At 56.2% G+C, this 26,675-nt stretch overlaps 10 protein-coding genes across 10 annotated transcripts; all 10 read right to left on the bottom strand.

Moving 5' to 3' along the window:
• Positions 1-1,081: 1,081 nt before the first annotated feature.
• LINJ_11_0100 (putative seryl-tRNA synthetase) lies at positions 1,082-2,506 on the bottom strand (the record flags this gene model as incomplete). Its single annotated transcript, XM_001463776.1, has 1 exon — positions 1,082-2,506. The coding sequence occupies one exon, from the start codon at positions 2,504-2,506 to the stop codon at positions 1,082-1,084; it is 1,425 nt and encodes a 474-aa protein (XP_001463813.1).
• A 931-nt stretch (positions 2,507-3,437) lies between these two features.
• LINJ_11_0090 (conserved hypothetical protein) lies at positions 3,438-5,018 on the bottom strand (the record flags this gene model as incomplete). The annotated part of the gene is made up of 1 exon (XM_001463775.1): positions 3,438-5,018. One exon carries the CDS (start codon positions 5,016-5,018, stop codon positions 3,438-3,440), a length of 1,581 nt encoding a protein of 526 aa, XP_001463812.1.
• Positions 5,019-6,150: 1,132 nt separating this feature from the next.
• On the bottom strand, positions 6,151-6,828 carry LINJ_11_0080 (conserved hypothetical protein; the record flags this gene model as incomplete). The annotated part of the gene is made up of 1 exon (XM_001463774.1): positions 6,151-6,828. The coding sequence occupies one exon, from the start codon at positions 6,826-6,828 to the stop codon at positions 6,151-6,153; it is 678 nt and encodes a 225-aa protein (XP_001463811.1).
• Positions 6,829-7,787: 959 nt separating this feature from the next.
• LINJ_11_0070 (conserved hypothetical protein) lies at positions 7,788-11,792 on the bottom strand (the record flags this gene model as incomplete). Its single annotated transcript, XM_001463773.1, has 1 exon — positions 7,788-11,792. One exon carries the CDS (start codon positions 11,790-11,792, stop codon positions 7,788-7,790), a length of 4,005 nt encoding a protein of 1,334 aa, XP_001463810.1.
• Positions 11,793-13,201: 1,409 nt separating this feature from the next.
• On the bottom strand, positions 13,202-16,573 carry LINJ_11_0060 (putative protein kinase; the record flags this gene model as incomplete). Its single annotated transcript, XM_001463772.1, has 1 exon — positions 13,202-16,573. The coding sequence occupies one exon, from the start codon at positions 16,571-16,573 to the stop codon at positions 13,202-13,204; it is 3,372 nt and encodes a 1,123-aa protein (XP_001463809.1).
• A 946-nt stretch (positions 16,574-17,519) lies between these two features.
• LINJ_11_0050 (putative SNF2/RAD54 related DNA helicase) lies at positions 17,520-20,396 on the bottom strand (the record flags this gene model as incomplete). The annotated part of the gene is made up of 1 exon (XM_001463771.1): positions 17,520-20,396. The coding sequence occupies one exon, from the start codon at positions 20,394-20,396 to the stop codon at positions 17,520-17,522; it is 2,877 nt and encodes a 958-aa protein (XP_001463808.1).
• A 614-nt stretch (positions 20,397-21,010) lies between these two features.
• putative ABCH1 (ATP-binding cassette protein subfamily H, member 1) lies at positions 21,011-21,916 on the bottom strand (the record flags this gene model as incomplete). The annotated part of the gene is made up of 1 exon (XM_001463770.1): positions 21,011-21,916. One exon carries the CDS (start codon positions 21,914-21,916, stop codon positions 21,011-21,013), a length of 906 nt encoding a protein of 301 aa, XP_001463807.1.
• A 685-nt stretch (positions 21,917-22,601) lies between these two features.
• LINJ_11_0030 (conserved hypothetical protein) lies at positions 22,602-23,525 on the bottom strand (the record flags this gene model as incomplete). The annotated part of the gene is made up of 1 exon (XM_001463769.1): positions 22,602-23,525. The coding sequence occupies one exon, from the start codon at positions 23,523-23,525 to the stop codon at positions 22,602-22,604; it is 924 nt and encodes a 307-aa protein (XP_001463806.1).
• Positions 23,526-24,046: 521 nt separating this feature from the next.
• LINJ_11_0020 (conserved hypothetical protein) lies at positions 24,047-25,153 on the bottom strand (the record flags this gene model as incomplete). Its single annotated transcript, XM_001463768.1, has 1 exon — positions 24,047-25,153. The coding sequence occupies one exon, from the start codon at positions 25,151-25,153 to the stop codon at positions 24,047-24,049; it is 1,107 nt and encodes a 368-aa protein (XP_001463805.1).
• A 439-nt stretch (positions 25,154-25,592) lies between these two features.
• LINJ_11_0010 (conserved hypothetical protein) lies at positions 25,593-26,105 on the bottom strand (the record flags this gene model as incomplete). Its single annotated transcript, XM_001463767.1, has 1 exon — positions 25,593-26,105. The coding sequence occupies one exon, from the start codon at positions 26,103-26,105 to the stop codon at positions 25,593-25,595; it is 513 nt and encodes a 170-aa protein (XP_001463804.1).
• Positions 26,106-26,675: the final 570 nt, after the last annotated feature.

Raw genomic sequence — 26,675 nt, 5'->3', positions numbered from 1 at the left:
TCGCCACCGCATCCTACATCCTGTGTTTCTTAAAACTAGCTCCGAAGAGAATCATGGTAGGCGCAGCTAGTCACACATGCAGCCATGCACGGTCTTTTTCCCTCAGTCTGCCGACAACCACGCACGAAAGGGGGCGCGGTAACAATCACAGTAAAATTAGGAAAAAGCTGCTCCTCCTCCTTGGTCGGTATCGGCACGGTCGTGTATAGTGTGGTGTGAGTTTGTGTTCGCTGCTGCATGCAACCCAGTATGCGCGAGCACCGACTAGGGCGCACCTGGGATGTCTTGCGGTCTTCCTCGTGTTGCTGCTTTTCACATAGACAACGCATATGCAGCTAACGCGCGATCCGCTCAAGGTCGGGAAGACGAGGGAAATGCAAGACAGCTGTGTGCGTATATATCAAGAAAGAGGCGTCGTGTACCGATGCACCCACACTCGCATTGGGCACGTCGTCGCTTGAATTGCTAGGGCTTACTTCCGGTTTGATGTGCCACTGCCTAGCGACTCGTCGGCTGTGCAAATCGGCCGAAAAAGAAAAGGAGAGATGGGCATGCGAATGGCTGCTCGATGCTGTGAGGCGATAACGCGTAGAAGACCTCTCCCCTTCCCCCTACCTCCGTCTTTCCCAATGACACTTGTGCCACTGCTGAGCACCCCCAGCCATGTGTGTGACCAAGGGCACGTCGCGCGCTCGCTGGTCCTTAAGCGACAAGCGCGGAGCTGCAAAGCATAGAGGAAAACAACAAAACGAGGAGAGCGCAAGAGAGCACCATCAGGGGTTCCCTGCTTGCGGTGGCGTCGCTGGCGAAAAACATTTTGTCGCCTGTTCTCGGCAGCGAGGATCCGACGATGAGATGGGAAAGCCCCGCTAAAAGGATGATGATCTCTCCACCATCCGAGACCGGAGGACGAGGGGGAAGGGGCGAGAGAGACGCACTTATTTTTCGCTTCACATTTCTGCGTCGCTAAGAAATGACAATGGGGGGGGGGGGAGGTAGAGTGAAAAGACCCGCACGCCAACGCTCTGGTCAGCGTGGATGGCCCGCTGCTGTTGCACTGATCACATCCCACTGAAGGCTCTTACTCCTTATCGGCCGTAGGGGCTTCTGCCGGGAACTTGAGCATCTCCGTCCCCATCATAAAGGGGCGCAGTACCTCGGGGATTAAGATGCCTTCCTCGGTCTGGTAGTTTTCGCAGATGCAGCACATTGTGCGAGTGACAGCGCAGAGAGTACCGTTCAGCATGTGGCAGTATTCCTTCGTGCTGTTCGCTGTGCTGCCCTTTGTGTTCGGGCCGAAGCGGCAGTTAACACTGCGGGCCTGGTAGTCCGTGCAGTTCGAGCACGAAACAAGCTCGCGGAATGCACCAGAGCCGGGGAACCACGCCTCCAGGTCGTACTTCTTGGCAGCAGCATTGTTGAGGGCCCCAGAGCAGATGTTGATGACGCGGTACGGCAGACCGAGGCTCTCGTTGAAGTCCTGGGAGGTCTGGATCATCTCTTCCAGCATCTTCCACGACTGATCTTCGCGAGGAGAGCACACAACAAACTGCTCCAGTTTGTCGAACTGGTGGACGCGGAAGATGCCGAGCGTGTCGCGGCCGTGCGCACCGGCCTCCTTTCGGAAGCACGACGAGACGCCGGCGTACTTGATCGGCTCCTTCATTTCGGTGAACCACTTGTTGGTGTGGTAGGCGGCAATGGGTGCCTCGCTCGTCGCAATCAGGTACTTCTCGTCCCCGTCGCCGGAAACCTTGTAGAGCGACTCGTCAAAGTCAGAAAGCTGCGCCACTGCACCCATATACTCCTTGTTGAGGAAGAAGGGCGGGTAGAAGGGCTCGTAGCCGCGGGCGATGAGGAAGTTGAGCGCGTACGAGATGAGGGCGAATTGCAGCTGTACGAGGCCACCACGCAGAACAAATGCGCGGCCACCCGCCATTGCGGTTACCGCCTTGGACGTGTCCATAAGTCCCAGACGCTCCATGCAGTCTACATGCGTCATCTTCAAGCGGCGCGTCACGTCACCAAAGGTGCGCACGACCACGTTGCCGGTTTCCTCGTCGTTCGAGACCGGGACAGACTCGTGCAAGACGTTGCCAACGCTAATCACCATACGATCCCGCTCCGCTTCCTGCTCCGCGGCCAGCTTTGCAAGACTCTCCACCTGCGTCGCCAGTGCCTTGGACAGCTGCTTTAGCTGGAGAATGCACAACGACTCCAGCTTCTCCGTGTCTAATGTGCCTTCCCGGGCGGCGCTCATGACATCTGCCGGCACTTCAGAGACGTCGCCGTCCGCCTCCTTTGCCTTCTTCTTGGCGCCGACGGCTTTGCTGCAAGTGTTGATCATTTTCTTGCTGGCTTCCGTTAGAAACTGCGTGCGGCGCCAGCGCTTGTCAATCTCTATGATATCATCGACGATCTCCGGCCTGGCGTAGCGGCGGCGCTCCGACTCGCGCACTATATCCGCCATCTCGGGATCGCGGAACAGCTGAATGTCGAGCCCCATGGTCACCGTAAGCACACAAGACAAAGGAGTATGCTTCGCAGCACGCAACGGCGTTTCTGTGTTGTTGTTACAGAAAAAAAAAACAAATATTAAAGAGAGGGTGTCGCAAGTGTGTGTTGCACGGGTATGATAAGGGAGGCGATTCTTGGCATGGCAGCACGTGGCCAGCGTCCGTTGAGCGTCGAGACGAGGCAAGGAGCACATAAAGAGACCACCACGACACACCAGCCAGTTTGAACCGCAGCAGAGAAGCGAAGAGAAACACATCATTGCCGTAATGCGGAAGATGAGTTGGGGCATAGCAGAAGAAGGGATGAGATATGCCTCTCTTGTGCACTCACGATGGCTCCTCAAGCTTGTAAATCACCCATGCGCACAGGCAGTTCCTCAGCATCTCTGAGCGAGTGCGCAAGTCACCGTTGAGCACCGAAAATCAGAGGTCTCGCGCACGCCGCGTATAACAAAATGCGTGGGCCTGCGTCTGAAATGCCCGCCGCTTGCGTGTTCCCTCGAATCATTACCTGAAGCTGCGTGTGCGACTAGGCAGCGTTGAAATCACCCGTGTATACTCTTAGGCGCGTGTACGAGTTGTTGTGTTGCTTGAGATGACGGAAGGCGGACACAAGTGCGCTCCCCTGCAAACACAGATTCGGAGTCGCCCTCTGAGCGAAAGGGGGCCGCCACGCCCCCACCTCCATTCAACGGTGTCAAACATAAGAGTCGTCGTCGTAGAGCAGGAGCAAAGAGTGAGGGCTCAACTATACATACGTGAAGCGGTAGTCGGCATGCACCAAGTAAAGTCTCAGATACATCTTCGAATGACGCACAGGCGCACATACACGCCTTCACATGATTGGTGCCACCACCGCATCGGGAGCCCGCAAACGGAAGCAGGAAACGCGAAAAGGATAGCCTCACACGAATCGTGCTTCTACTGGGCAAACAAACGGCGCTGAAGGTCGACCAGCAACGCATCCGCATTCGTGCAGCCGCGATGACGCGCAGCCTCGACAACCGTCATTACCGTCTCCACAAACTCCACAAACGACTGCTCCGTTCCGGCATCCTCGTCCAGTTGCTGCACTTGCCTGTTCCTCGCCATGGCGGAGGTCACCATCTCCTGTGCCAAGGATGGCTCTTCAGCGACGGTTTTCGCGTTCGGAGCGGTGCTGTATCTCGACTCCGACTCATCCTTCAGCCACGCCAGCTTCTCGAGGACACATGAAGAGCTAATCTGGCACTTCGCAAGCGTTCCCTTCATGGCTATCAGGCAGGAGCGCAGAGACACACCGTATCTACCCCCGTCCTTCACGCTTTGAAGCTCGGCGTAGCAGCGCTTCAGCGAACTGAGGTGATGCTGCACGTCCTCCATGTGCTGTAGAGAGTTGGGCAGAAAGGTGGCAGCTACCGCGCGTGACGATGCCCCGGAGACGCGGCTGAGCGAACCATCCAGCAAGGCACTCACCTTCGCCTTCACTGTCGTGCACGTTGGCCCGCCATTCACCGTCACAGCGACGCGGATGAGCCACTCGCAGAATTGACGGTAGTTGAGAGTGCCCTCCGCCTCGTTCACTAAGGTGAGGGTGGACGCCAGGGTGGTTGCCGCCCTTGCACCTTTCCACGTCTCAGCCTCGACGCGCAGCACCTCGGCTACTGCGCGCAACGCGGCACCAATCGAGAAGTGCGAGCCAAGTATGTGTGCGTCGTGAAGGAGGCATAGGCACTGCGTGAGTGTCATACGACCAGGCAACCGGTGCTGCCACCAGTCACTGCGCGTTGTAGGCAAGGCCACATGCGCACTTCGATGGCTGTAGTCCTTGAAGAGGGTTTTCAGCGTTGTATTGTAGCGTAGTAAAAGGAGGTGCATTGTCACCTGCAGATCGTCCTCGGTCTCGAGGAGGTTGCCCAAGCCGTGAGGTGACACGGAGGGTACCACGGAAGATGCGGATTCCTCCAGAGTCAGCGCCGCCACTGCTTCTTCTGCAGCTTCTGTGTCTTGCTCCGATGTTGCGTTCATCTCCTGCACCTCTCCGACCGCAGAGGTGAAGTGACCTTCTCCGCTTTTGAACCCCGCAGCCCACCCGCCCTCGTAACAGCTGCCGTCTGCGTAGTAGAAAATGCCTCGGCCGTGGCGTTGCCCGCGGCGGTACGCACCAACGTACACGTTCAAGAGTGCCTCGGCAGGCGCTGCGTACTGGGACGGTGCCACGAGCGGAGTGGAGGATGACCCAAGGAGGCAATCCTTTGGCATGGCCATGTACGTGGACACGCCGCTGCCGTCCGGACACCCTGCCTTCCACTCGCCCTTGTACAACTCTCGGTAAAAGCAGCCGCTGCGGTCTACCCAGCCCATCACCCCGTTCCCGCATGGCGTGCCGTCGCTCCATGCACCTTCATAGATGTCGCCCGTGCTATATTGCATGCAGCCGTTGCCGTGGCGTGCATCGTGCTGCCACTCCCCCTCGTACACGCTCCCATCAGGGTAGGCTTGGGTTCCGTGTCCGTGCCGCATCCCACTCTGCCAGTCGCCAGTGTACCGTGACCTGCCGGCGTCAGAGACGAGGGTGCCGTGACCGTGACGCACACTTTCGCAGAGGTCCCCTGTGTACACATCCCCGTTGGGCCAGTGCAAGGAGCCGCTCCCCGTCACAGTGCCGTGCTGGAACGTTCCACAGACTATGCGGCCGTCGCTCCAACTCTGAACGCCGGCACCAGAGGCCTCGCCTTCGTGCAGCAAACCAGTGAATTCGTAACCCGTTCGAGAGCGTAGTGTTCCAGGACCCTCCAGCACGGGGTAGGAGGCGGCGTCCGCCTGCCTCGTCCCGCCCACATAGCTGTCAACGGTAGTGATAGTGCGCAGGGGCCCCCAGTTTTGAGGCCGACACTCCTTAAGTGCAGCGTACGTTGCCTCATCCCTAACAGCCCTCTCCATCTGCTCGCGGCAAGCTTGCGAGCGAATCGACCGGCTCTTCTACACTGCACTCACCAGTCGAGGGTAGCACACACAAGTGACCCTCGCGCAGTAAAGACACGTGCCCGTGCCGTCTTCAGAACACACCTCGGCCGTGTTTACGTATATTTGGGTGCTTGCTTGTGCACCCGCTGAGAGAACGCTGATAGGGGGAGGGATGACGCACTGCTGAGATGAGGCTGCGAGGAGTAAAAGGGTGAAACAATGAGGGGTGAGGGAGAGAGAGACCGGCCTGTCGGCAGGCGTAGAGCCTGTGAGGGAATGATGGACGGAGCAGGCATGCGTACTGCTTTCGACTGGATGACGGGAGCTGCAAGAGTCTTCCATTGAGTATGAGCTGTTTCTACATTCACTACAGGAACGAGAGAAACAAAAAGGCGAAGCGCGACCATTCGATTCGCAGCTCTGCAACAGGGAAAGGCAAGGCGAGAATAGAAAGGTTGGGGCGGGGGTAGGATGTGCACCTTTCCAAACGCCTTTGCTTGCCATCTCAGTTACGAGAGGAAGTACTTCAGTGGCGTAGACGCTCAGACAGGCTTAGAAAAGAAGGGTTACTCGTGTTTATTGAACGCTTCGCTCAGTGTGGCTGTCGACGAGATTCCATCGGTCGCACTGCACATCTCGGCACGCACGCACACACACACACACACACACACATGGTGATTCAACCACATCACGAGAGACTGAGCATTTTCCCGTCTTGCTTGCCCTTCTTTGCACCGCTATGCTGCTTCAAAAAGTTTCGAATAAACGCCATGTCTTCTTGCGCTTCCATGAGCTGATTTCGCTCCTTCTCATGGCGGATCTTTCGGTTGAACGTTTTGCGCGCAATCTTGCTCTGCTGCCTTGTCAGCATAAGGTTCAGCTTCAGGCTACTCACACCCAGAAGATCACGCTGATTGGTTCCGTCAAGCTTCTTCACCGCATGCAGCGCCATTGCCTTGTTGCGAAACGTGAGCACTGCAAACTGTGACTTGTTGAGCAAATTGCCCTTCTGCGCTGTACGAATTTCGACCTTGGGCTCGTAGGCCTCAAAGACGGTCCGAACGGCGTTCAGTTCCGTGCCAGGTTCGACAAAGCAATGGAGGCGATAGTCGGTGCTCTCCTTTTTGACGGTCTTCCTCGTTTCCTTCTTTGCCGTATCGCTGTGCTTGCTCGTGATGCTTCCGGCATCGCTTCCAATGTCTGACAGGGCGGCTGGGTCTACGTCGTCGTTGTCCTCGACAGCACCAAGACCCTTCTTTTGAGCGGCTCTGCGCCGTTTAGGAAAGCGTGCATCCCCTTGGACCTCACTGCCCCAAATAGCAGCGAGCTCCTGCTGCTTCTCCTTCTGCAAGTCTCGTTTCACCATGAGAGCCTATGCCAGCGCACAGAACGAAACGACAGCAACCGTGCTGTGCCTTGTGCCTATGTGGGAAGGGAAAATAAAGCTGCAGCACTGACTCACGAGACTAGAAGTTTACCAATGGAAGAGGCCGTAGGTAAGTGGGGAGAAAACATAGAGGCCCTGTGCAAGCGTGGTAGACCTGGAGATGCCAGCGCAGCATGCGCTAGTATAGAAGCACTCGGCCAACATTCACGGAGCCCTGACATGCACTCGGGCAAAGAGCTGCAAGTGGATCCCATGTTCAGTATCCGCGGTGCAGTGGAGCCGGAGAAGACACACAGCACGCCCAAATGCTGTTACGCACTGCGGCACACATTATACCCATCATCCTCACGCGTAATCACAGAAGTGTGCGCATGAGGGTGTAAGTGTGAAGGACTGTAAAGGCCATAGAGTAGCAGAAAGCTAGTCTGCCAAAAAAATGAAATGAAAAGTGCGACAGCAGCGAGCTTCCGCGGTTCAACATGTCCATGCCACCATACAACGTGAGCTGAACGCCACGTGACCCCGGCCGCTCACACAGGCCCCCATCGCGTCGGGCAAAGCAGCGCCATCCAGGACCTGACCGCCCATACACCAGCAGCAATACATCGCTCTCACTTCGCTGCGTCGCGGGCGCTTGACCCTGCCGCCACCGGAGGTGGACCGGCATTGGCAGGCATAGGGGGGAAGGGGCCTGCTTGTCCCCTTCACACACAGAGTGGGGCCACTGAGCCCTGATGCGGCGCGCCGAGGTGTGCCCCTGTCATCAGGGGAGCGCATGGATGCAGCAAAGCTAAAGGCAATCACGCTAGTGCCGAGGAGCGCAGGGTACCTCTCTTTTCGCATTATCGCTTGTCATGCCATTGATGGCGTCACCAGAGCACACGACAGTCACCGGCTTTGCCGCTCCAGGCCATTCATCTCAACAGCGTCGACGACGGTCAGTGAAATCGAGGGCATCGTGGGTTCGCTGTTTGGACGTCTTCTTTTTGTTTGCTGCTGAATTCCAGAACGGTGCAAATGGCCGGAATCATCTTTGGGCGCAAATCCTCTGCCGCACAGAGATACTGCTGTACTATGTTGCGGAGATACTCGATGCTAAGCTGCACTCGTTCATTTGCCTTGTACCCCTCTAACTCTCTGATGTACTGAGCAATGACGGTGTTGTTGTGCGCGTTTTCTCGCTTGAGTTCTGCATTCTCCTTGATCAGCTGCTCTGCTCCTAGCTTGCTCAGCTTGAGAGACCCGCCCTGCGAACCCCTGCTGTCCACAAAGGTCACGACATCCCGCTCCGACACACAGCCCGCAGCCGCAAGCAAAACAGACTGAACTGCACTTGCATTCTCCGTGATTGGAGACGCTGCAGCCTCGCTGTTTGCAGTCTCGTGCGGCTGCGACCGGTCTCGCTGCATTGCCTCCCGCTGCCTCTGCAGTTCTTTTCGAAGAAGGTTGCACCGCGTCCTGAGATCACTGGTCTCCTGTTCCAATTCTGAAACACGCTCTGCTTGAGTCGATGCACGCTTCAAATCCTCTTCAACACTCCTTGCATGAGCTTCGGTATTTTCGCAACGAGCACTCAATGAAGCCTCCGATTCCTTTAGGCGCAAGACTTCAGCCTCCAGAGCCTCTACTCTCTCAGCCGCTTCCTTGGCCGCAGACGCACGAGCACCCAGGTAAGCTGTCAACTGCTCCTTGAAACCTTGGATACCCGCCCAAGTGCTTTCCGTCCATAGTTCAAACGAAAGGCAAACTAAGGCGGCCTGCCCATCTTTCACAGCTTCACACAGACTCTCCGACCACTCCGTCGGCGACCCCGCATTACTGCAGATCTTAGCACTGGCACACAGCATCCGCACAGCCTCCGAAACCCTCGCCGCCTCCCTCTGCCAGCCATCCCTCTCCTCGCTCAGTCTCAAAATTCTCTCGGAATCCATCAGTTTTGCGCTCTTCACCTTCTCCTTCCAGCTAAGAAGGCTTGCTTCCAGCTGTTCGAGCTGCGCTGCCTTGGCCCCCAGTTCCTGCCTCACACACGCGGCATCCTCTGCGTGCCGCTGCGCCTGCTGCGCGGCGTTGTCGCGCTCGCTCTGCGCCGCCGCCAGCTCAGCGCGGAAGGCCTCGTGGGCCTGTGCCTGCTCGTCCGCGCCGGCGGCCAGCTGGTGGCGGAGCTGCTCCAGCTCCTCTGCGTGCCGCTGCGCCTGCTGCGCGGCGTTGTCGCGCTCGCTCTGCGCCGCCGCCAGCTCAGCGCGGAGGGCCTCGTGGGCCTGTGCCTGCTCGTCCGCGCCGGCGGCCAGCTGGTGGCGGAGCTGCTCCAGCTCCTCTGCGTGCCGCTGCGCCTGCTGCGCGGCGTTGTCGCGCTCGCTCTGCGCCGCCGCCAGCTCAGCGCGGAGGGCCTCGTGGGCCTGTGCCTGCTCGTCCGCGCCGGCGGCCAGCTGGTGGCGGAGCTGCTCCAGCTCCTCCTCCTGCAAAGCGATGCGCTGTGCGTCCTGGGCCTTGGAGGCTTTCACCTTCTCCTTCCAGCTAAGAAGGTTTGCTTCCAGCTGTTCGAGCTGCGCTGCCTTGGCCCCCAGTTCCTGCCTCACACACGCGGCATCCTCTGCGTGCCGCTGCGCCTGCTGCGCGGCGTTGTCGCGCTCGCTCTGCGCCGCCGCCAGCTCAGCGCGGAGGGCCTCGTGGGCCTGTGCCTGCTCGTCCGCGCCGGCGGCCAGCTGGTGGCGGAGCTGCTCCAGCTCCTCTGCGTGCCGCTGCGCCTGCTGCGCGGCGTTGTCGCGCTCGCTCTGCGCCGCCGCCAGCTCAGCGCGGAGGGCCTCGTGGGCCTGTGCCTGCTCGTCCGCGCCGGCGGCCAGCTGGTGGCGGAGCTGCTCCAGCTCCTCTGCGTGCCGCTGCGCCTGCTGCGCGGCGTTGTCGCGCTCGCTCTGCGCCGCCGCCAGCTCAGCGCGGAGGGCCTCGTGGGCCTGTGCCTGCTCGTCCGCGGCGGCGGCCAGCTGGTGGCGGAGCTGCTCCAGCTCCTCTGCGTGTCGCTGCGCCTGCTGCGCGGCGTTGTCGCGCTCGCTCTGCGCCGCCGCCAGCTCAGCGCGGAGGGCCTCGTGGGCCTGTGCCTGCTCGTCCGCGCCGGCGGCCAGCTGGTGGCGGAGCTGCTCCAGCTCCTCCTCCTGCAAAGCGATGCGCTGTGCGTCCTGGGCCTTGGAGGCTTTCACCTTCTCCTTCCAGCTAAGAAGGTTTGCTTCCAGCTGTTCGAGCTGCGCTGCCTTGGCCCCCAGTTCCTGCCTCACACACGCGGCATCCTCTGCGTGCCGCTGCGCCTGCTGCGCGGCGTTGTCGCGCTCGCTCTGCGCCGCCGCCAGCTCAGCGCGGAGGGCCTCGTGGGCCTGTGCCTGCTCGTCCGCGCCGGCGGCCAGCTGGTGGCGGAGCTGCTCCAGCTCCTCTGCGTGCCGCTGCGCCTGCTGCGCGGCGTTGTCGCGCTCGCTCTGCGCCGCCGCCAGCTCAGCGCGGAGGGCCTCGTGGGCCTGTGCCTGCTCGTCCGCGCCGGCGGCCAGCTGGTGGCGGAGCTGCTCCAGCTCCTCTGCGTGCCGCTGCGCCTGCTGCGCGGCGTTGTCGCGCTCGCTCTGCGCCGCCGCCAGCTCAGCGCGGAGGGCCTCGTGGGCCTGTGCCTGCTCGTCCGCGCCGGCGGCCAGCTGGTGGCGGAGCTGCTCCAGCTCCTCTGCGTGCCGCTGCGCCTGCTGCGCGGCGTTGTCGCGCTCGCTCTGCGCCGCCGCCAGCTCAGCGCGGAGGGCCTCGTGGGCCTGTGCCTGCTCGTCCGCGCCGGCGGCCAGCTGGTGGCGGAGGTGATCGCACTCCGCCTGCAGGGCTTCAATTGTACGCGTGTCGTGTACTTTCATTTGGTTGACCTTTTGCTTCCAAATTGCTAACTGCTCTTGAAACTGGCGAGAGTTAATGGGCTCTTCCTCTAGTTGAATCGAGAGCTTGTAAAGATGCTCCTCAGGTGGTGACAGCGTTGGCTTCGAGGCCGAGGTAGACCCTCGGTCGAGCGTTGCTGCTGTGGCGCTCGTACCAGGCTGGGAAATTGCAGGGGGCTCAGCTACAGGAGGTGAATGATTCATCTCGAGAGATGACTCACGCATGAGTGCCAGCTCTGATTGCAGCTGTTTGATGGTCTCGTCATCCTTCGCCTTCATCTGCATCACCTTTTCTTTCCAAATTGCTTGCTTCTGCTTAAGGGTCTCGAGTGATTCTTGAAGTGAGCGCACCTCCTGAATTAGCGATTCATTTTTCTCTGCGGAGGAGGCCAAGTCTTGTTGAAGAACACTCATTATCTGTGCATTTTGCAGCGAGTGATTCTCCAACGAGGCGATCTCCTTCTGCTGCTCTTGGAATCGAGATTTCAGGTCCTCGAGTTCCTGCAGAGATTCAGGTTGGCAGCGCAGATGTGCCATCTCCTTTTCGTGGTGATTTGTCACGGACTGCATTTCCTCTGCGAAACGCTGCTGGCTCTCCAAATAAACCGCCTTGACCGCCTCCAGCTCTTGCATGAGCTCTGCAATGGTGGTTTCCTTGGTGCTCAAAGTGGCCTGCGCAGCTGCCACCTGCTGCTTACATGCGCCCATCTCTTCGGCGTGCTTGGCCACGATGCCGCGAAGTGCTGCTTGAACAGCAGCGCGTATCTCGGGGGTCAATTCACCGCCGCTGGCTTCGCCGGCCACATGGTAGGCTGCCAGCTGTGATTCTAGCTCAGCGATGCGCGATCGATCGGACTCAGTAAGTGCCTTTACTTTTTCCTTCCAGGTGTTTGTTTTGGTGAGCAGCAAAGTGTATTTTGTCTTTTCATCATTCAACTGAGCCTCCAATGCTGTCGCCACTTCACCCATCGTCTTTATCTTCTGCTGCAACAGTTCCACTTCCTCCTTCGCCTGAGCGGCTTCAGAAGAGCTCTTTTTGAAGAAGCGGTCCATTTTGCCACCGGCGAACAGTAGCTGCTGTTGCTAGCTGCGCCCACTGGAAGCGGAAGCGCCACGAAAAAGTAGGTGCGACCCAAGCCTATACAAAGAGCTAGCAGAGATGCTAGCGGAAAGCGAATGCCTTCCGAGAACGCTGCGAGGGGGGGGGGGTGGCAAATTGCGTTTGTGCGAAACACGTGCAATGCCTTGACACTGGACAAGGAAATCGTTTGTAGCCTTTTTCTTCCGGGACAGGGAGAGCGGCGGCGCTGATAAGCCTCTGCAAGATTCTGCTCAGTGAAGTAAAACCTTGCCTTGACACGCGCCTCAGGCTGCGTCAAGAAGACACCCGCGCTCAAACGACGGAGCTCCTATGAGCAACTATACTCTCCAAGTACGAGCTGGCGTGGTGGGAAGGAGGAGAGAAGAGGTTGATGGGAGGGAGTGTGACTCTTAAGCACCGCTCCACTGAAATCATCGTCATTTTTCTTTTGAGGAGCTTCAGCGCTGCAACGTCCCTCACCCTTTACGAGAAAACGTTTCACCTTTTCCCGATGCACCAGCACTTAGCTGCAAACTGCATGCGGATTTCATGGCATGCGCATGCGTTGATCCTCTTCCATGCTCACAGGGAAGTTTTTTATGCATAGCGCTACCTATCTCTCGTTCATTCCATATCGCTTTAGCACTAATACGATAAACACGTGATTGCACACTTTCTTTTTTCATCAGCATGTCCATACCACCATACAACGTGAGCTGAACGCCACGTGACCCCGGCCGCTCACACAGGCCCCCATCGCGTCGGGCAAAGCAGCGCCATCCAGGACCTGACCGCCCATACACCAGCAGCAATACATCGCTCTCACTTCGCTGCGTCGCGGGCGCTTGACCCTGCCGCCACCGGAGGTGGACCGGCATTGGCAGGCATAGGGGGGAAGGGGCCTGCTTGTCCCCTTCACAGAGTGGGGCCACTGAGCCCTGATGCGGCGCGCCGAGGTGTGTCCCTGTCATCAGGGGAGTACATGGATGCAGCAAAACGAAAAAATCAAATCCGTAAAGCAAGTTCTTCAGCAGGCGGTGGTATGAAAGGATAAGAAAACTGGTGTTACAAGCAAGGAAAAAAAAGAGCAGTTGGCAGTTGTTTTCCGCAACGGTAAGAGGAAAACAGCAGTTCCCAATAGACAAATACCCATACACTCATAAGACATCGACGCGGCCCTCATCACACCGGTGCGCTCATGTCTCGCTGCACAGAAAAAAAAATCGAAATCGAAATAAGTAGTGTGCAAGCTGAGCAGAAGAAGCGCACGGAACCAAAGTGAAGAAACAATCAACCCGACATGCTACGACTGCTCCCTTATTCAGAGGCAGCGAAGCTGGAATGACCTGTTGTACTGTCCTGCTTATTTTTCTTGTGGGGTTTATTTCTTTTTTCCAGAGACCTTGAATCGTTTGTAGTTAACAAAAAAGACTATCTTTCCCTCGGTCAGGGAGTAGACGGGCACCACACTCGACGCCGCAGCGTTAGCCTTCATCCACCTGGCCAGCGTGGGCTCTGCAAGGGTCTCGGGTGGCGAGTCCGGCGCCGACTCGTTGAACTGTTCCAGACACTCGTGAATGCGCTTCACGTCAGTGTTTACCACCACCACTGTGGACGGAGGCGGTGTCATCATTGTGGAGAACAGCTCTACAATCTTATCAGCTGTGCGGGTCTCAACCTTTCCCGAAAGGAACTGAACGTCTATGTTCGCACTGCTTGTCGACTTCTCCTTTACGGAAAGGCTGCGGACAGTTTGTCGCAGATCGTCGAGCGCGATGTCGCCACCGTGCCCGCTTACTTTACCCTGCTGATTCGTTGACACCGCTACAATCCGCTTTCCATCCACGAGCAACCACCTGATCTGCTTCGCCTTCAGGGCCCGCGCCAGTGCGCGAGCGTCCGTGTCGGCGCGGATGCACGCCCGGATATTTCCCTTCCACAGCTGAATCGCCGCCTCCACGACGTGAGGGAGTTGCGTGAGCGAGTATAAATCGTGTCGCTTTGCGGCGACACCATCCAACAGAAGATTCTCACGCCAAGTCACGTGTACGTGCTTGCCCACGTTGAGGAGATGCTGCACGTCCACCACTACGGAGAACGCAGAAATGTCGGGGTTCACAACGGTGCAGTTGGTTGTGAAGTTGTCCAGAAAGCAGCCAAAGGCCAGCGGTACCGCCCCGCGCGTAGAGCGACACTCGAAAATGATGCCCGTCTCCAGGGCTTTTCGCGCAACGAGCAAGTCGCTGGGCTGCAGTGCCGGGTCCATAACTAGAGTAAGGTGCGTATTCATGTGCTTCGCAAACGTGTTTATGACGTCGACAACTGCCATTGTGAACTTTTTGATGTACTCGTCACGCTCGTCGCACAGCAGCAGTCCGGCAGCGCACAGACTCTCTGTGATACTTGAGATCGCATGCCCGACCTGGTCTGCTGTGAGGATCTCGCTGCGCAGATGACACAGCGCAGGTGGCGGCGACCGCGTTCCGATCTCGGCGGGAAACACTGTCTTTAGCCAGTGGACGTGCGACACAATCACCTCCATCGGCTCCGTCGTCTCTGTAAACGCCAGCAGATGACATAGCGACAGCAACGGCTCCAGCACACACTCGTTGAATACACCGTGGTGGGGCAGTGGCGTGGTGAATATGACGTAGGATCGAGCGCGATGGTAAAACTGATAAAAGGAGCCGATGGCGCTATTCTCCTGCATGCCGAGAAACGACGCTGTCGCAAAGTATGGAAGGGCAGAGTAGGCAAAGCTGCGGCCGCTGCTGTCCACCACACAGTCTACATTCATCTCAGCCAGCTTAGGGTTCATTGCCACAGTCGGGTCAAAGAGCGCCACCGGGACGGCGCCGTGCAGCATGCCGATCACCTGAACCGCTTGCACCACATCAGTGCACTGCGACGATCCCACAAATTGAGCGTCGTCGCGGAATGCCCTCGACGGCTTGCGGAACTCAGATCCGATTCGTTGGATTTTTTGGATGATGCGTCCAGCTATTCTCTCGCCATACCTGTCCACTGTATCCAGCGCACTTGTGAGATCAGCCGGATCACCTGGAAGCTCAGCCGTGCTCAGCACAGCCTCGCAGGTGGTGCGTCGACGTGGGTCAGGCTCCAGCAGCTTCTCGATAATATCGGCCATCGTCGGGTTCCACCGGGCAAACCACTGCGGAAGCTTGCCAGTGCGCCAGACTTCGCCCATAATAGTAAAACGCTCGCGAAAGCCTTTTCCGGCGATGGCAAGCCACATTTCAAACGCGATCATACCGATGCTAAACTCGTCAACCTTGTAATCGTACTCGAGACCCTTCTCCTGCTCTGGCGCGCAGTACAGCACCGAGCCGCAGTTGCCTGTGGGATAGTTTGCTGAGACCAAATTTGTCGGCGTATTCACCTCATCCACGTCTAGAACGCTCGTGATACGCTTTACGCCGCTCATCACGCGCGCCAGGCCAAAGTCTGCAACGCGGATGGTTCCAGCTTCACTGTTGTGGTTTGACTCCATTTCAAACAGCACATTTTCAGGCTTCAGATCCCGATGAACAATGCGCTCGCGATGCGTGTGAGCTGTGACGGAGAGGAGCTGGCGGAGAATGGACACGGCGACCTTTTCTCCGTTGGCAGAAGAAAAGATGCCACCAGAGTCGCTGGAGTCGCTTTCATCAATCAAATGGCGAAGTGATCGGGCAGAGCACAGCTCCATTTGAATGTAAAGCGTCTGGAAATTCATGGACGGCCGCCTCCCCTTTGGTTCGTGCATTTTAACATCACTTCGAGCGTCACCGCTATCGCTGCAGGATTCGCCGGATTCGTGGTCCTCCTCGCTTGTGTCCGCGCTGCTGCTCTTTTCCACTGATGACGAGTAGAGGGAAGAGGTACAGTCAGTATCCGAGGACAACGAAGCGCGGGCAACGGCACGCGATTGGGGTGATAGCATTTTCCCGCCGTGCTTCATCTTCTCATCTTCCTCATCCTCCGCGTCAGTGTCAACGAACTCACGCAAGTCCTCATCGCACCCGTCCTCGACCCACGCATCGTAGTAGCGAACAATGTTCTTGTGATTCAGTGCAGCGAGAGTCTGCACCTCTCGCAGAACCTTCTCAGATTGCGCCTCTGTCATTGCAATCTTCTTAATCGCGTACAAGCGGCCATCGATCTTCTTCCGACAGACGTACACAGGAGCAAAACCGCCGGTCCCTAGAAGACGCTGCTGAATGAACTCGTTCCGGTAGCGACCCTCCGAGCCCTGCTGGATGCGAAGGTTGCGTCCTTCATCCTCCCAAAGCCATTTTGGCAGGCCCTGCTGATCTGGAGGGAGGGCCAGGGCGCTCTCAATGTTCGCGGCAAAGGCACGCGAAAACGAAATTCCATTCCACGGAAAAAAACTACGCGCCGCTTCCGGGAAAATGCTGACGCTGTCCAGCAGATACTTAACAAGCCAGTCGAAGTTGCTGGCGGCCTCCTCGTTCGACTCCGGGTTCTTCATGTGACAGCACTTCTTTAGAAGGTGAAACGCAAACAGGCTGAGCTTCAACGCTTCCTTCGCCTTCAGCGGAACTGGCGTCAGTGATGACGACTGGCCCGCGCTAAGCACTTTTGGCTCACCCTGCGCCTTTCCGTTCTGCTGCTGCGACGGTGGATCAATGCTGCACTCTACAATGGCGGCCACAGTGGAGACGATTTGCATCATGCACGGCATACCACTAGGGAGACACGGCTGAATGTTGTTCAGCACCTCCTTGGCCATCTGCTTCACCTCGTACTCTGACAGCGTACCCTCACACCCGGGTTGCACACCCGGTGGAAACAAAAGATTGATGGCCGGTGCCACATACGGATAGCCAGGTACCACCCGGATCTCTAGTGTAACGCGTCTGCTCGGGTGGCTTTCGGATGTAAGTGGGACAAGCACTCGGTAGTGCGCCGCGCTCTTGCCCGACACGCGGACATTTTCGTAAGTGTTGACGATGATGTCGATTTCATCTTTTATTTCGTCATTCTCACAAGTGTTGTACGCTTGTACTAACCTGCAGAAGTGACATTCGTTTTTCTTTTTGGCCATCAATTCCAGCACTACTTTCGTTGTTTTGCGAATTTGGCGAATGCTGTTGCACCTGTACAGGATGAAGACAAACGATCAAAAGCTGCCGTGCCAATAATATGCCCGTGCGTGCGCGCGTCGTTTTCGTGTATACATGTGCGTTTGCGAAGGAGAGGCAAGAAAGCAGTGCTGCGAGCGGGACCCGCTTCATAGATGAAGCCGTCTTCTGATGCACCGTACGGAGGGAAAGGCTGCGAAGCGGAACACACAGAAATACAGCATGCGGTACATGGCTTGTCTGGGATGGTATAGCTGTGATAGAAACACTGCAGGGCGCAGTATTAAGAGTCTCTACAGCCGAGTGCGCGCGACTCGCCACACAGCACATTAGAGCAGCATGATACGCTTCTCTCCATGCTTCCGCCACATCAGCCCTGCACTACCTTTTTGAGTTTCCACATAGCTTTTTCTCGAACAAAGGAAAAGTGGATGGAAAAAGTGTCGCCGTTTCACAGTCACATGAGCTGGCAGTATCGACACGGAATAAGGAGGAGGGGGTGGAACGAAAGAACAGATAGCCCCAACACCAGCAAAAAGAACGTCTTCGACAATGGTTGCTGCGGGCACGCTGCATGTCTGCGCAAGTGGAAGTTCATACTTTGCGCCATGTGACCCGTGAGCCACTGGAAGCAGTCACCTTTATCCACGCGACGTCGACTGTTGTTCGAGCCACCGGCCCTTGGACAGGCAACAGTGCACGCTTCTGTCGCAGTTGCCTCATATCTTCATGGGTTTTGAGGGCGTGACAGACGACACACAGCGTCTGCAGGTTGTCTAGAGTCGCCTCGCCCCCACCCCATGCAACGGGAACCACGTGATCAACGTGCCAGAAATTCCCAGGGATAGGATTCGAGACGACCTTCTCGCAGAGAGCGGGGAATTGCAGCAGTTGCGGGTGCAGCTTCCCAATCACAGCCACACGCTCTCGTCTCCCTGCCGCTGCTGCTACGGAGGTGCACAGTGTCTCACAGTCAACGTGGCAGTGCGAGCAAACACTCTTGTCTACACCCGCAACACTGCGGCGTATCGCCCCACCAGACCGCCGGATAAAAAACGACAGCCTACACTTACCTGAGCAGAAGAGCTCAGAATCGCCGTTGGCGGCACCGCAAATTGCCCCGGGCACAAAGATGTAAGCACCTCGATCGAGCTGTGGGAGGCTCGCCGCGCAGTTCAGGCAGCCCGCCTCGTATTCATTGTTCGCAGCAGCAGTGAGGGGACCAAAGTAGTAACGCGTGGGAAAGTACAATCGGCGCACTTCCCACCACACCCCCCATCCAACAGTCAGTGTTTTCGCATAGCGGTTGCGCCGTCGTGGAGCGGAGGCAGCCACTCCGCTGCTTTTCCACTGGAAGACAGGTGGCAGCCACGCCTGGCAAAGGACGAGTTGCCTCCGATGAAACGGTGAAAGGCGAGCAACGGATTCAAGGAAAGTGTCCAGCTGCTGCCACACTAGGTCCTGGCGCTTCTGCACGCACTGTCTTGCCTCATGCCACGGAAACGTGGTGTAAAAGCCAGTCGATCTGCTTGCGCGTACGTGGATGCGACCGGTGTTTTTGCTAATACAAAAGAGCAAAGGCTCCGCTGTTGGCTGCACTGAGCCATGCGTCTGCGCGTTGGAAGCAGGCTTCAGCTGCAGTGCTGGGTGGGACGCGTGTGCGATTTGCGAAAGCGAGAGACTTGCGCCTCTAGACTCCTCCGCTTCGGAGAGGCTCCTGCACAAGCGGGAAAAGAGCTCGGCGTCAAACTGCGAATGGAGCCCTAGCAGATAGTATACAACAACCTCGTCGCGCTGTCCAGGGCGATGCAGGCGATCCTCTGCCTGCCGCATCCACGCCGCGTCAGGGGGGAGCTCACAGAACACAGCACACTGAGCCGGTGCTAGCGAAATACCCACCGCGCACGCCGTAATCCCGATTACCGCAATTCTCGCCTCCCCGCGGTGGAAAGCGTGTAGGAGATCTCCACGCTGTTGCACCGGCACTCGCCCGTCGATGCGTACCGCGCGCTTGCAGTGGTCACGAGCCCACTGCACAAGTGAGTCAATCAGCTCGATGTGGTGCGCCAGAAGCACAACGCGGTCGTACTTGCTGCAGCAGTGCTCCACTGCTTCCGCGATGCCGTTCCAGTTTGCTTTCCAGCTATTCGCGTACCGCTCCTGATACGGCGCTTCCCCGCTGCAGCGGGCGCCACTGTGCGGGCCAATACGATGTGCTACCCGCATCACAACTCTGCTTTTTCGTGGCAGCTCCAGCACATCCTCCTTGAGGCGGCGCAACATACAGCAGGAGCGCAGCAGCGATGAAAACTCTACCCTCCTCGTCGACTCTCCAACCTGCAAGTAGGGAGAGAAGGTGAGCTGGCAGTACCGCATCGCGAACTCAAAGCGCGACTCCCCGAGTAGGTTGGGCCGGAGCGTGTCAATCTGGTTAAACAGATCAAATGGATTATCCGTAGCCGGCGTTCCAGAAAGCAGGAGACAGTGAGGCGCCCGTTTCCCGATAGCTACCACCACACGTGTATAGGTTGCATCAGCTCCGCTAACATTTGTGTGCAGAAGATGGCTCTCGTCGCACAAGAGACACTTCCAGCTGCGAGCCTGCAGCTGCTTCTCTAGTACCGCTGCCATGTGATAGCTCACCAGCACCACCTTTGGCTGCGAGTCAATACTGAGCGCGTCATTGGCGCCGTGAATCGGGTGCATCTCCTCGACAGACACCTGCTCGTGCAGGTACTGCTCGATTAGGTCTGCCCACATGAGCTTTAACGCCGAGGGACATACAATGAGAAGCGGATAGGCCTCGAGTGCTGCCACGGTGGCCAATGCCTGCATTGTTTTTCCAACACCCATGTCGTCAGCAAAAAGAATCCGTCCTCCCCATCGCAGCGCCGTCCTCACACCCTCTACTTGATGGGCTTTCATAGCGCGACGAAGGAGATGTGGAATCCGATCGAGCCTGGTTTCGGGCACTGCACAGCTGAGAATGCCAGCTACAGCTTTGCGCAGGCCAGGCGGCGGCGGGTTCACAAAGAACGGAAGCGCGGGATCTTGTGCGGACTCAAGAAGCTCCTCAGTGAGCTGGTCAATCACTGGTGCTGGGCCCGTCAGAACTACCCCACTCCGTGCCAGTTGCTCGCGAAGTGCGAGGGAAAGACTAAACGCTATCTGCGCCACTTCAGCGTCGTGAAAGTTCCGGAAGTGGGCGGAAACACGATCGCGCACAAAGTCCACCTCCACAGACACCATCTTCATGGAAAAGGTGAGTTCGCAGGATGGGGATAACATAACCGGGACAAACGGCACCGCGGCTGTTCGTCCACGCACGGCGGCGGAGAAGGCCGCGGCCACTTTCAGCACGTCGATGCACTCGTCGCATGCACACGAGAACACACACCCAAAGCGCGACAGGCGAAATGCGTAGCGATGACCGCATCGAAAACAGGTCTCGACAGGCAACAGGGCCTCCATCTTCACGACATTTTCTTCTACAGCCTTTCTCGTGCCATTTTCACGCACAGGAGATACAGAAGACGCTGCAAAGCGAACGACAAGAGGATCGTTTTCTGAAGAGAGAGGCAGAAAGCATCAGTGCTCACGGAAACGAAAGTGCCACTGCTTGCTGACCGCGATCGGCTGCGACGCAAGGCTGTGCATGCAGAGAGTAGAGTACGCGCGGGGTTCTCGACGTCGGATGCACTCCATGAGCGATCCAATCCAAGCCACTTGGAGCATAAAGAAGTGACAAGGGGAGAGAGCGACAAGGTGTCTCTTTTGCTCAAGATATCGGCGGCATTTTGCTTTATCCGTGCTGTATTTTTCTTTTTTTCGAATCAGAAAACCAGCGCCATGCTAAAAGGGTGTTTTCACTGGAAAAAGATAACTAGCAAGCGAAAAGCACTTTGAAAAGCTGAGAGACAACGAGAACAAAAGCGAAACGCAGAGAACTACAGGACGTCCACCTCGTAGCAGCACAAAAAATGAAAAGAAAACTGAACGAGAGCAGTGCAAACAAACAACAAAGATGAAATAGAGAGGCAGGGAGATATAGAAAAAAAAGGAAGAGAGGGCGTTGCCTCGCCTTTTCAGACTCGGCCCTGCTGAGGCCCGAAAAGCACATCGACCACCTGCTGCATTTCTGGGTCCTCATCCAGATTCAGCGGACCTTGCGCTGAGAATGTGGCGTAGTCCTGAGGGGTGCGCTGCTCGCTGGTAGGTGTCTTCTGTTCCCCTGTCCCGGTGCTTGCCTTGCGCAGGGACTTCTGCAGCTCATTCCAAGCTCGTTCGCGAACATTACTGTGGACAGTTTCGGTGGTGCTCACCTTGCCATCGCGGATGTAAATGACGCGATGGGCGTACTGTTTCATGTACACATCATGAGTCACCATCACCATCGTGAGACCATGCTCACGGTTCAGCCGCATAAGAATGTTCATGATGATGAGAGTATTCTTTGTGTCCAGGTCACCTGTAGGCTCATCGAGAAACAAGATCTCCGGCTCATTGGCAAGAGCCCGGGCAATCGTCACGCGCTGCTGCTCACCACCAGAGAGCATTGATGGAAAGTGGTGCAGCCTATGCCCGAGACCAACCTCCTCGAGGAGTGCGGTGGCACGCTTTTTGATGTCCGACGCTGATAGCGAACCTTTGATCATCATCGGCAGCGACACATTGCCCAGTGCATCCATGGTGGAGATCAGGTTGAACGACTGAAAGACAAACCCGATGCGCTTGCAGCGCATCGCTGCTAGCTCTGAGTCTGGCGTTTGATCCGTCACACGTTTTCCAAAAAGAAACATATTTCCCTTTGTCGGGGTGTCAATTGTCCCGAGAACGTTGAGGAGCGTGCTCTTACCACCGCCGCTCGTGCCGTACACCACGAGAAGTTCGCCAGGGTTTATGTCCACATCCACGCCACGCAGCGCCGGTACACCCTCGACGCCGAGGAGGTACGTCTTGTGAATGTTATCGCAGGATATGATGGGGTCCATCTGCCTTGGTTCTTGTATAGCCGGAAAGCAGTGGGAAGTGTAATCAAAACAGCCAGATACTCCAAATAGTCCCAGGGTACTGTGCATCAATGGTGGCGCCAGATGGCGTGAGACAAATGAAAAGTCACAGGAAGAAGACAAAACGACGATGGCGATTTCAAAAAGGCATGGGTAAGCGCACACGAGCTGGCTCGTGCATTCAGCAAGAGCTCCGGCAGGATTTCATGTGCGTCTGCGCCAGGGAGTGGCTTCAGCATTTATTGCCAGCATAGACGGAGCACCTTGCTCAGCCTGCAAAGCAAAAAAAAAATAAGAAAGACTCGATAACTGTCAATCTCTTTTGTTTGTGGATGGTGTCTTTCTACGATACCCTTCTCAGCTCCCAAATCGGAGCAGAAAAAAAAAACAGTCCATCCTACAGAGAAAAAAAAATACTTCTCCGAGAACAATTGCAGAAACCACAGCTGCATAAGCTGTAATGCGGCAGAGAACAACAATACACACACACACACATTCAAGAACGACACTATCATCACGACAGGCATTCGCCTCTTTCTGTTGTGGCGCGAGCGTAGAAAAGCAAAAATAGTACATCTTGAGAGAGCAGAGTCGGCGGCATACCCTCACGATAGTGGGCTCGAGTCATCATTTTGTCTTTCGACATTGCAGTCTACAGCACTGAACTTTAGTAGCCCTGGTGAATACTCTCAGCCAGCGCGGGAGCGTTCTCGCTGCCGTCGACCAGCTCGTGTGGTGTGCGGCGACCCATCTTCTTTCGGTTCGGTCGCGGCGGCTCCTTGATGTACATGGCCTTAATACGCAGCTCCCGGTTGCCTTCGGCGTACCGCGCAAACAGCTCTCGAGCGTCGCGTTGGTCCTCGATTTCCTCCCAGGTAAGCTCCCACGAGTCGTGGTGCTCGATAGCGAGCAGGACAGAGTGCTTGGCCGCCTTGATAATGGCATCCTTTTCCTTCTCCGTGAGGTCGGCCACTTTCTGGGCCGGGTTGCCGGCCCACATCTCACCGGAAGGGATAATCGCGCCAGACTGCAAGACGCTCGCGGCGCACAACATGGCACCGGACTCGATACTACTACCTTTCATGACGATCGCGCTGGCTCCCACAAACGAGCACGACGCAATATCAGCAGACTCAACGATGGCCATGGGCTCAATCGTAGTCCACTTGCCCACCGTTGTGTTTCCGGTGACTATTGCCTTCTCCTGCACGTTGCAGCTTTCGCCGAGGTGAATGCTCTCCCCCTTTTCAGCCCGGATAATGGCGTTGTAGCCGATATAATTCTTTCGTCCCACATGAACATCGCCGGTAACTATAGCACTTGGCGCAATGAAACAGTTATCCATAACCGTCGGCCGCTTCCCGCTCACCTTCAAGAGACGCGGAATGCGATAAAGCTCCTCCTTCGGCTGCACGCCCATCATACGATCGCTGACAGCGATCAACTTTGTCGCCAAGCGCTGCACTTTCAGCGCCCATCGGTCAAGTGCCAAGCTCAGGTACGTGCGCTTTTCGATTGCCCAATCCGGCAGCTGCTCCGGTACCTTCGCTGCACCGCTGAGAGCGCAGCCAAGAAAACGAGAGCGGAACATGGACTTTACAGGTATCCGAAACCGACCCTACTAACAGTGCTACACTGACTTACGATTGGGCCGCTCCTCGTGCACTACAATCCTGCTGTGCCAGTAGCCAGAAACGTGTTCTTTTTTCTTCCTTGAGAGACTGGCAGCAAACCACTTATATGCGGACACCCCCAAACCCCTGCTATGATAGAGAGTTGGCAGAAAAAAAAAACAAGTGCAGCGCATGGAAAGGTAGACGGAAAAGAAAAAGCAGCAACGTCATAGAGGGCAAAATCGGCAAAAAAAGCAGTCTGGTACTGCCTGCCTTCACAGTAGCCATATGCTGTCGATCTCTTTCCTACTCTAATATTGCCAAGCACCAGTTAACTGGACTCACAATGCTGAGACCTTTTCAGGCGACAAAAAACGCAAAACATATACTCCTCATTTGTTTGAGTAGGACAGTCGTAGCAGAGCATTCAACAGCCTCAGATTGTTCTATTGTGATTTCGCGCCCCATATAGAGCGGACGGAGAAGAAAAACAACTTATCTACCGCTGCCACTTCCCGAAAGCGCCAACCCAGTCGACAACATTGTCGATAAATCCCAGAACAACAAACAATCCACCTACGATACCGCAGAGCTGCACCAGGAAGTGCGAAAAAGGCTGTCGCTCGAACACATTGTTCACCTGAATAGGGGCAGGCTCAAACTCGAACAGCACAGCAGGGACCGCTCCAGCGAAACCCACCACAATCGTCCGCCTGCTCCACTGGGCACTATACTCATAGGTGGAAGCCTTTGCGTTTTTCGTCTTCGTTTTTCTGTAAGTTGTGGGAACCACCTTCACTAAGTAACGTGTCTCCGAGTAAGTCTTCGAAGACGACTTGTGACCAGAAAGCGGCTCAGCCACACCATTCTTTGAAAACCGCTCCACAGTCTCATCCCCGATGCGTAGTTTTCTGATGAAATGAGAGGTATCCAATCGAATCACATCCTTAAGCGAGTAAAAATGGCCGGTACGTCGGGGACCGAAAATGACTGTGACAGGAACCTTTTTCAAGTCGAGAGAGCCCATCACGGTGCACCCGCTCGCTCGTTGGTACAACTGCTCCAGGCACTGCGGAATGTACTCAGTGCCTGGAATACCCTTTCCCAGCTCCTTGTACAAGTCCAAGACGCTCTCGCAGGTGTCGCAGCACTTCAACTCGGCTGCGCTGCGCACCTCTGCGGGTACTCCATCAAAGGCAGATGGTGGGCACGGGCGGCACTTTTTGCCAGCGCGCCCTTCCCTCGTCTCCATTTCATTGTCGAGATCCTTCAGGCTTCCTTTGTACACGACTTCTCCGTCAAGCGCGGTGGGAAGTTTGTGTAGCCTGCCTGTATAGTTGAACTTTGCCATCCCCGTTGTGTCAACAACGTCAATGCTAAGACGATTGCAAGGCATGAACGGGAAAAGTACGTCGAAATGCACCGGCATATCCTCTGAAAGTCCTTTGTCGAGAGAAACATCTGTATCATACGCGTCGCGCCCTCTTAGGTATGCGGCGCCTTCCCACAACACGAGAAAAATCACAAAAAACACAGTGAAAACGCTAAGAAGAGCGCCCCACCTCGTTTGCTCGCGCTGATAATCTTCCTTCGGTTTCGGGAACATGTCGACATTTGCGATGTGCCGTGAAATTGCCGTGCGCACGACCGGCGGCTCCGCCTCGGCTGCAAGTGCACTTCTTCGTTGCCGCATTTACTTCACACCACTTTACTTCAAGGTAGATGAAAGAAAAAAAAGATCCAATAATAAGTAAAGCTATCACTGAGAAAACACATGAGTAACGTAGGCAGAAAGCCTTACTAGCGCGACGGCAGATGATAACGCTGTCTCTCACAGAGAGGGGACGAGTACCAGCAAAAATTGCTTTAAGACACAGCGGAAAACAAAACAGACGATGTCCATCCGTTCCTTGACAAGAAGGCTGAAAGTCCTTTGTATCGTTCACGATTCGCTTCTTGAAATGTTCACTATCTGCCTCCGGCACAGAGATAATCAGCAAATAAAAAACCCCAACACCACTAATGTACCACACAGACCGTTGTCTCTACATTTCTTCTTCCTTCAACGCTGCAATGATGGCATCCTTCTCTTGGATACACGCCGATGCGTGAGCGTAGAAACGATCCATCTCGGCTTGCATAGCACACATCTTCTCCTCGTAAAAGGCCGTCAACTGCTGTTGGCTGCTGCGAATAATCTCCTCAAATTCGCTTTCGTGCAACGGCGGCCCGGCTTCCAGCTCCCTCGCAGCCACCGTCACCAGGAGATGGCGCTCTTTCCGTTCACTTTCACGAAGCAGCTCTCGCAGATGCTCTAAAGTATCCTCGTCCATCCTCTTCTGTCGACGAAGAGCTTCATTTTCTGCCTGCAACACCACCACTTCTTTACGAAGTTCACGATTCCTAGCAATCAGGTTGGCGTTCTCCTTTTCACAGCTTCTAAGCTTCTCTGACAGGTCTCGATTTTCACAGGTTAGCTCTGAGGTCCTTCGTCCGCTTTGCTCAGGAGCGGCAGCAGACGCGTCCATAACATTGCACTCTTTGAGCCGGCCTTCCATAGCTTTAACCCTCGACACCAATTGCCTCACTTCTTCACTTTTCGCACGCAGAGCTTCACTAAGACGCTGACAAACATCACACAATGGCGAGCTACGTACGTTCTTCAGCTTGTCTAAGTTCGACCTATCACAGTTCCCCCGGCAATGGGCCGACTCACCAGAGGACAAAAAAGCGCATCTTTTGCCCTGTGAGTCGGCAAGGTGTTCTTGTGCTCCGTACTTTTCCGCCAATACGCGAAAAAGTTCTTCTTCGCGACCTTCAAATATTTCCAAAATTTCATCAACAGAACCCAGGCATGCTGGATTGTAGCGGTCGTAGAATGAAATCAGCTGCTCTCTGTACATTTTCGAAACTGCGCCACAGGTTTCAAACATGGCACAAAGAATATTGTGAAGCCCGGAGCAAAGAGAAGAAAATCACAAAGAAGGTGCATCTAGAAGACAGCGCCCACACCAACAAAGCCGCCTATACTTATCGCACGCAAACCTGGGTACTGAAGCGTAATGAAGACATCATATTTGCCTTTTCGCTTGCTAAGGGCTGAAAAGCGTAGCGGCCAACCACTACAG

Source organism: Leishmania infantum, chromosome 11 (assembly GCF_000002875.2).
Source record: "Leishmania infantum JPCM5 genome chromosome 11".
Classification (NCBI taxonomy): domain Eukaryota; phylum Euglenozoa; class Kinetoplastea; order Trypanosomatida; family Trypanosomatidae; genus Leishmania; species Leishmania infantum.
This window is presented reverse-complemented; position numbering and strand designations above follow the sequence as displayed.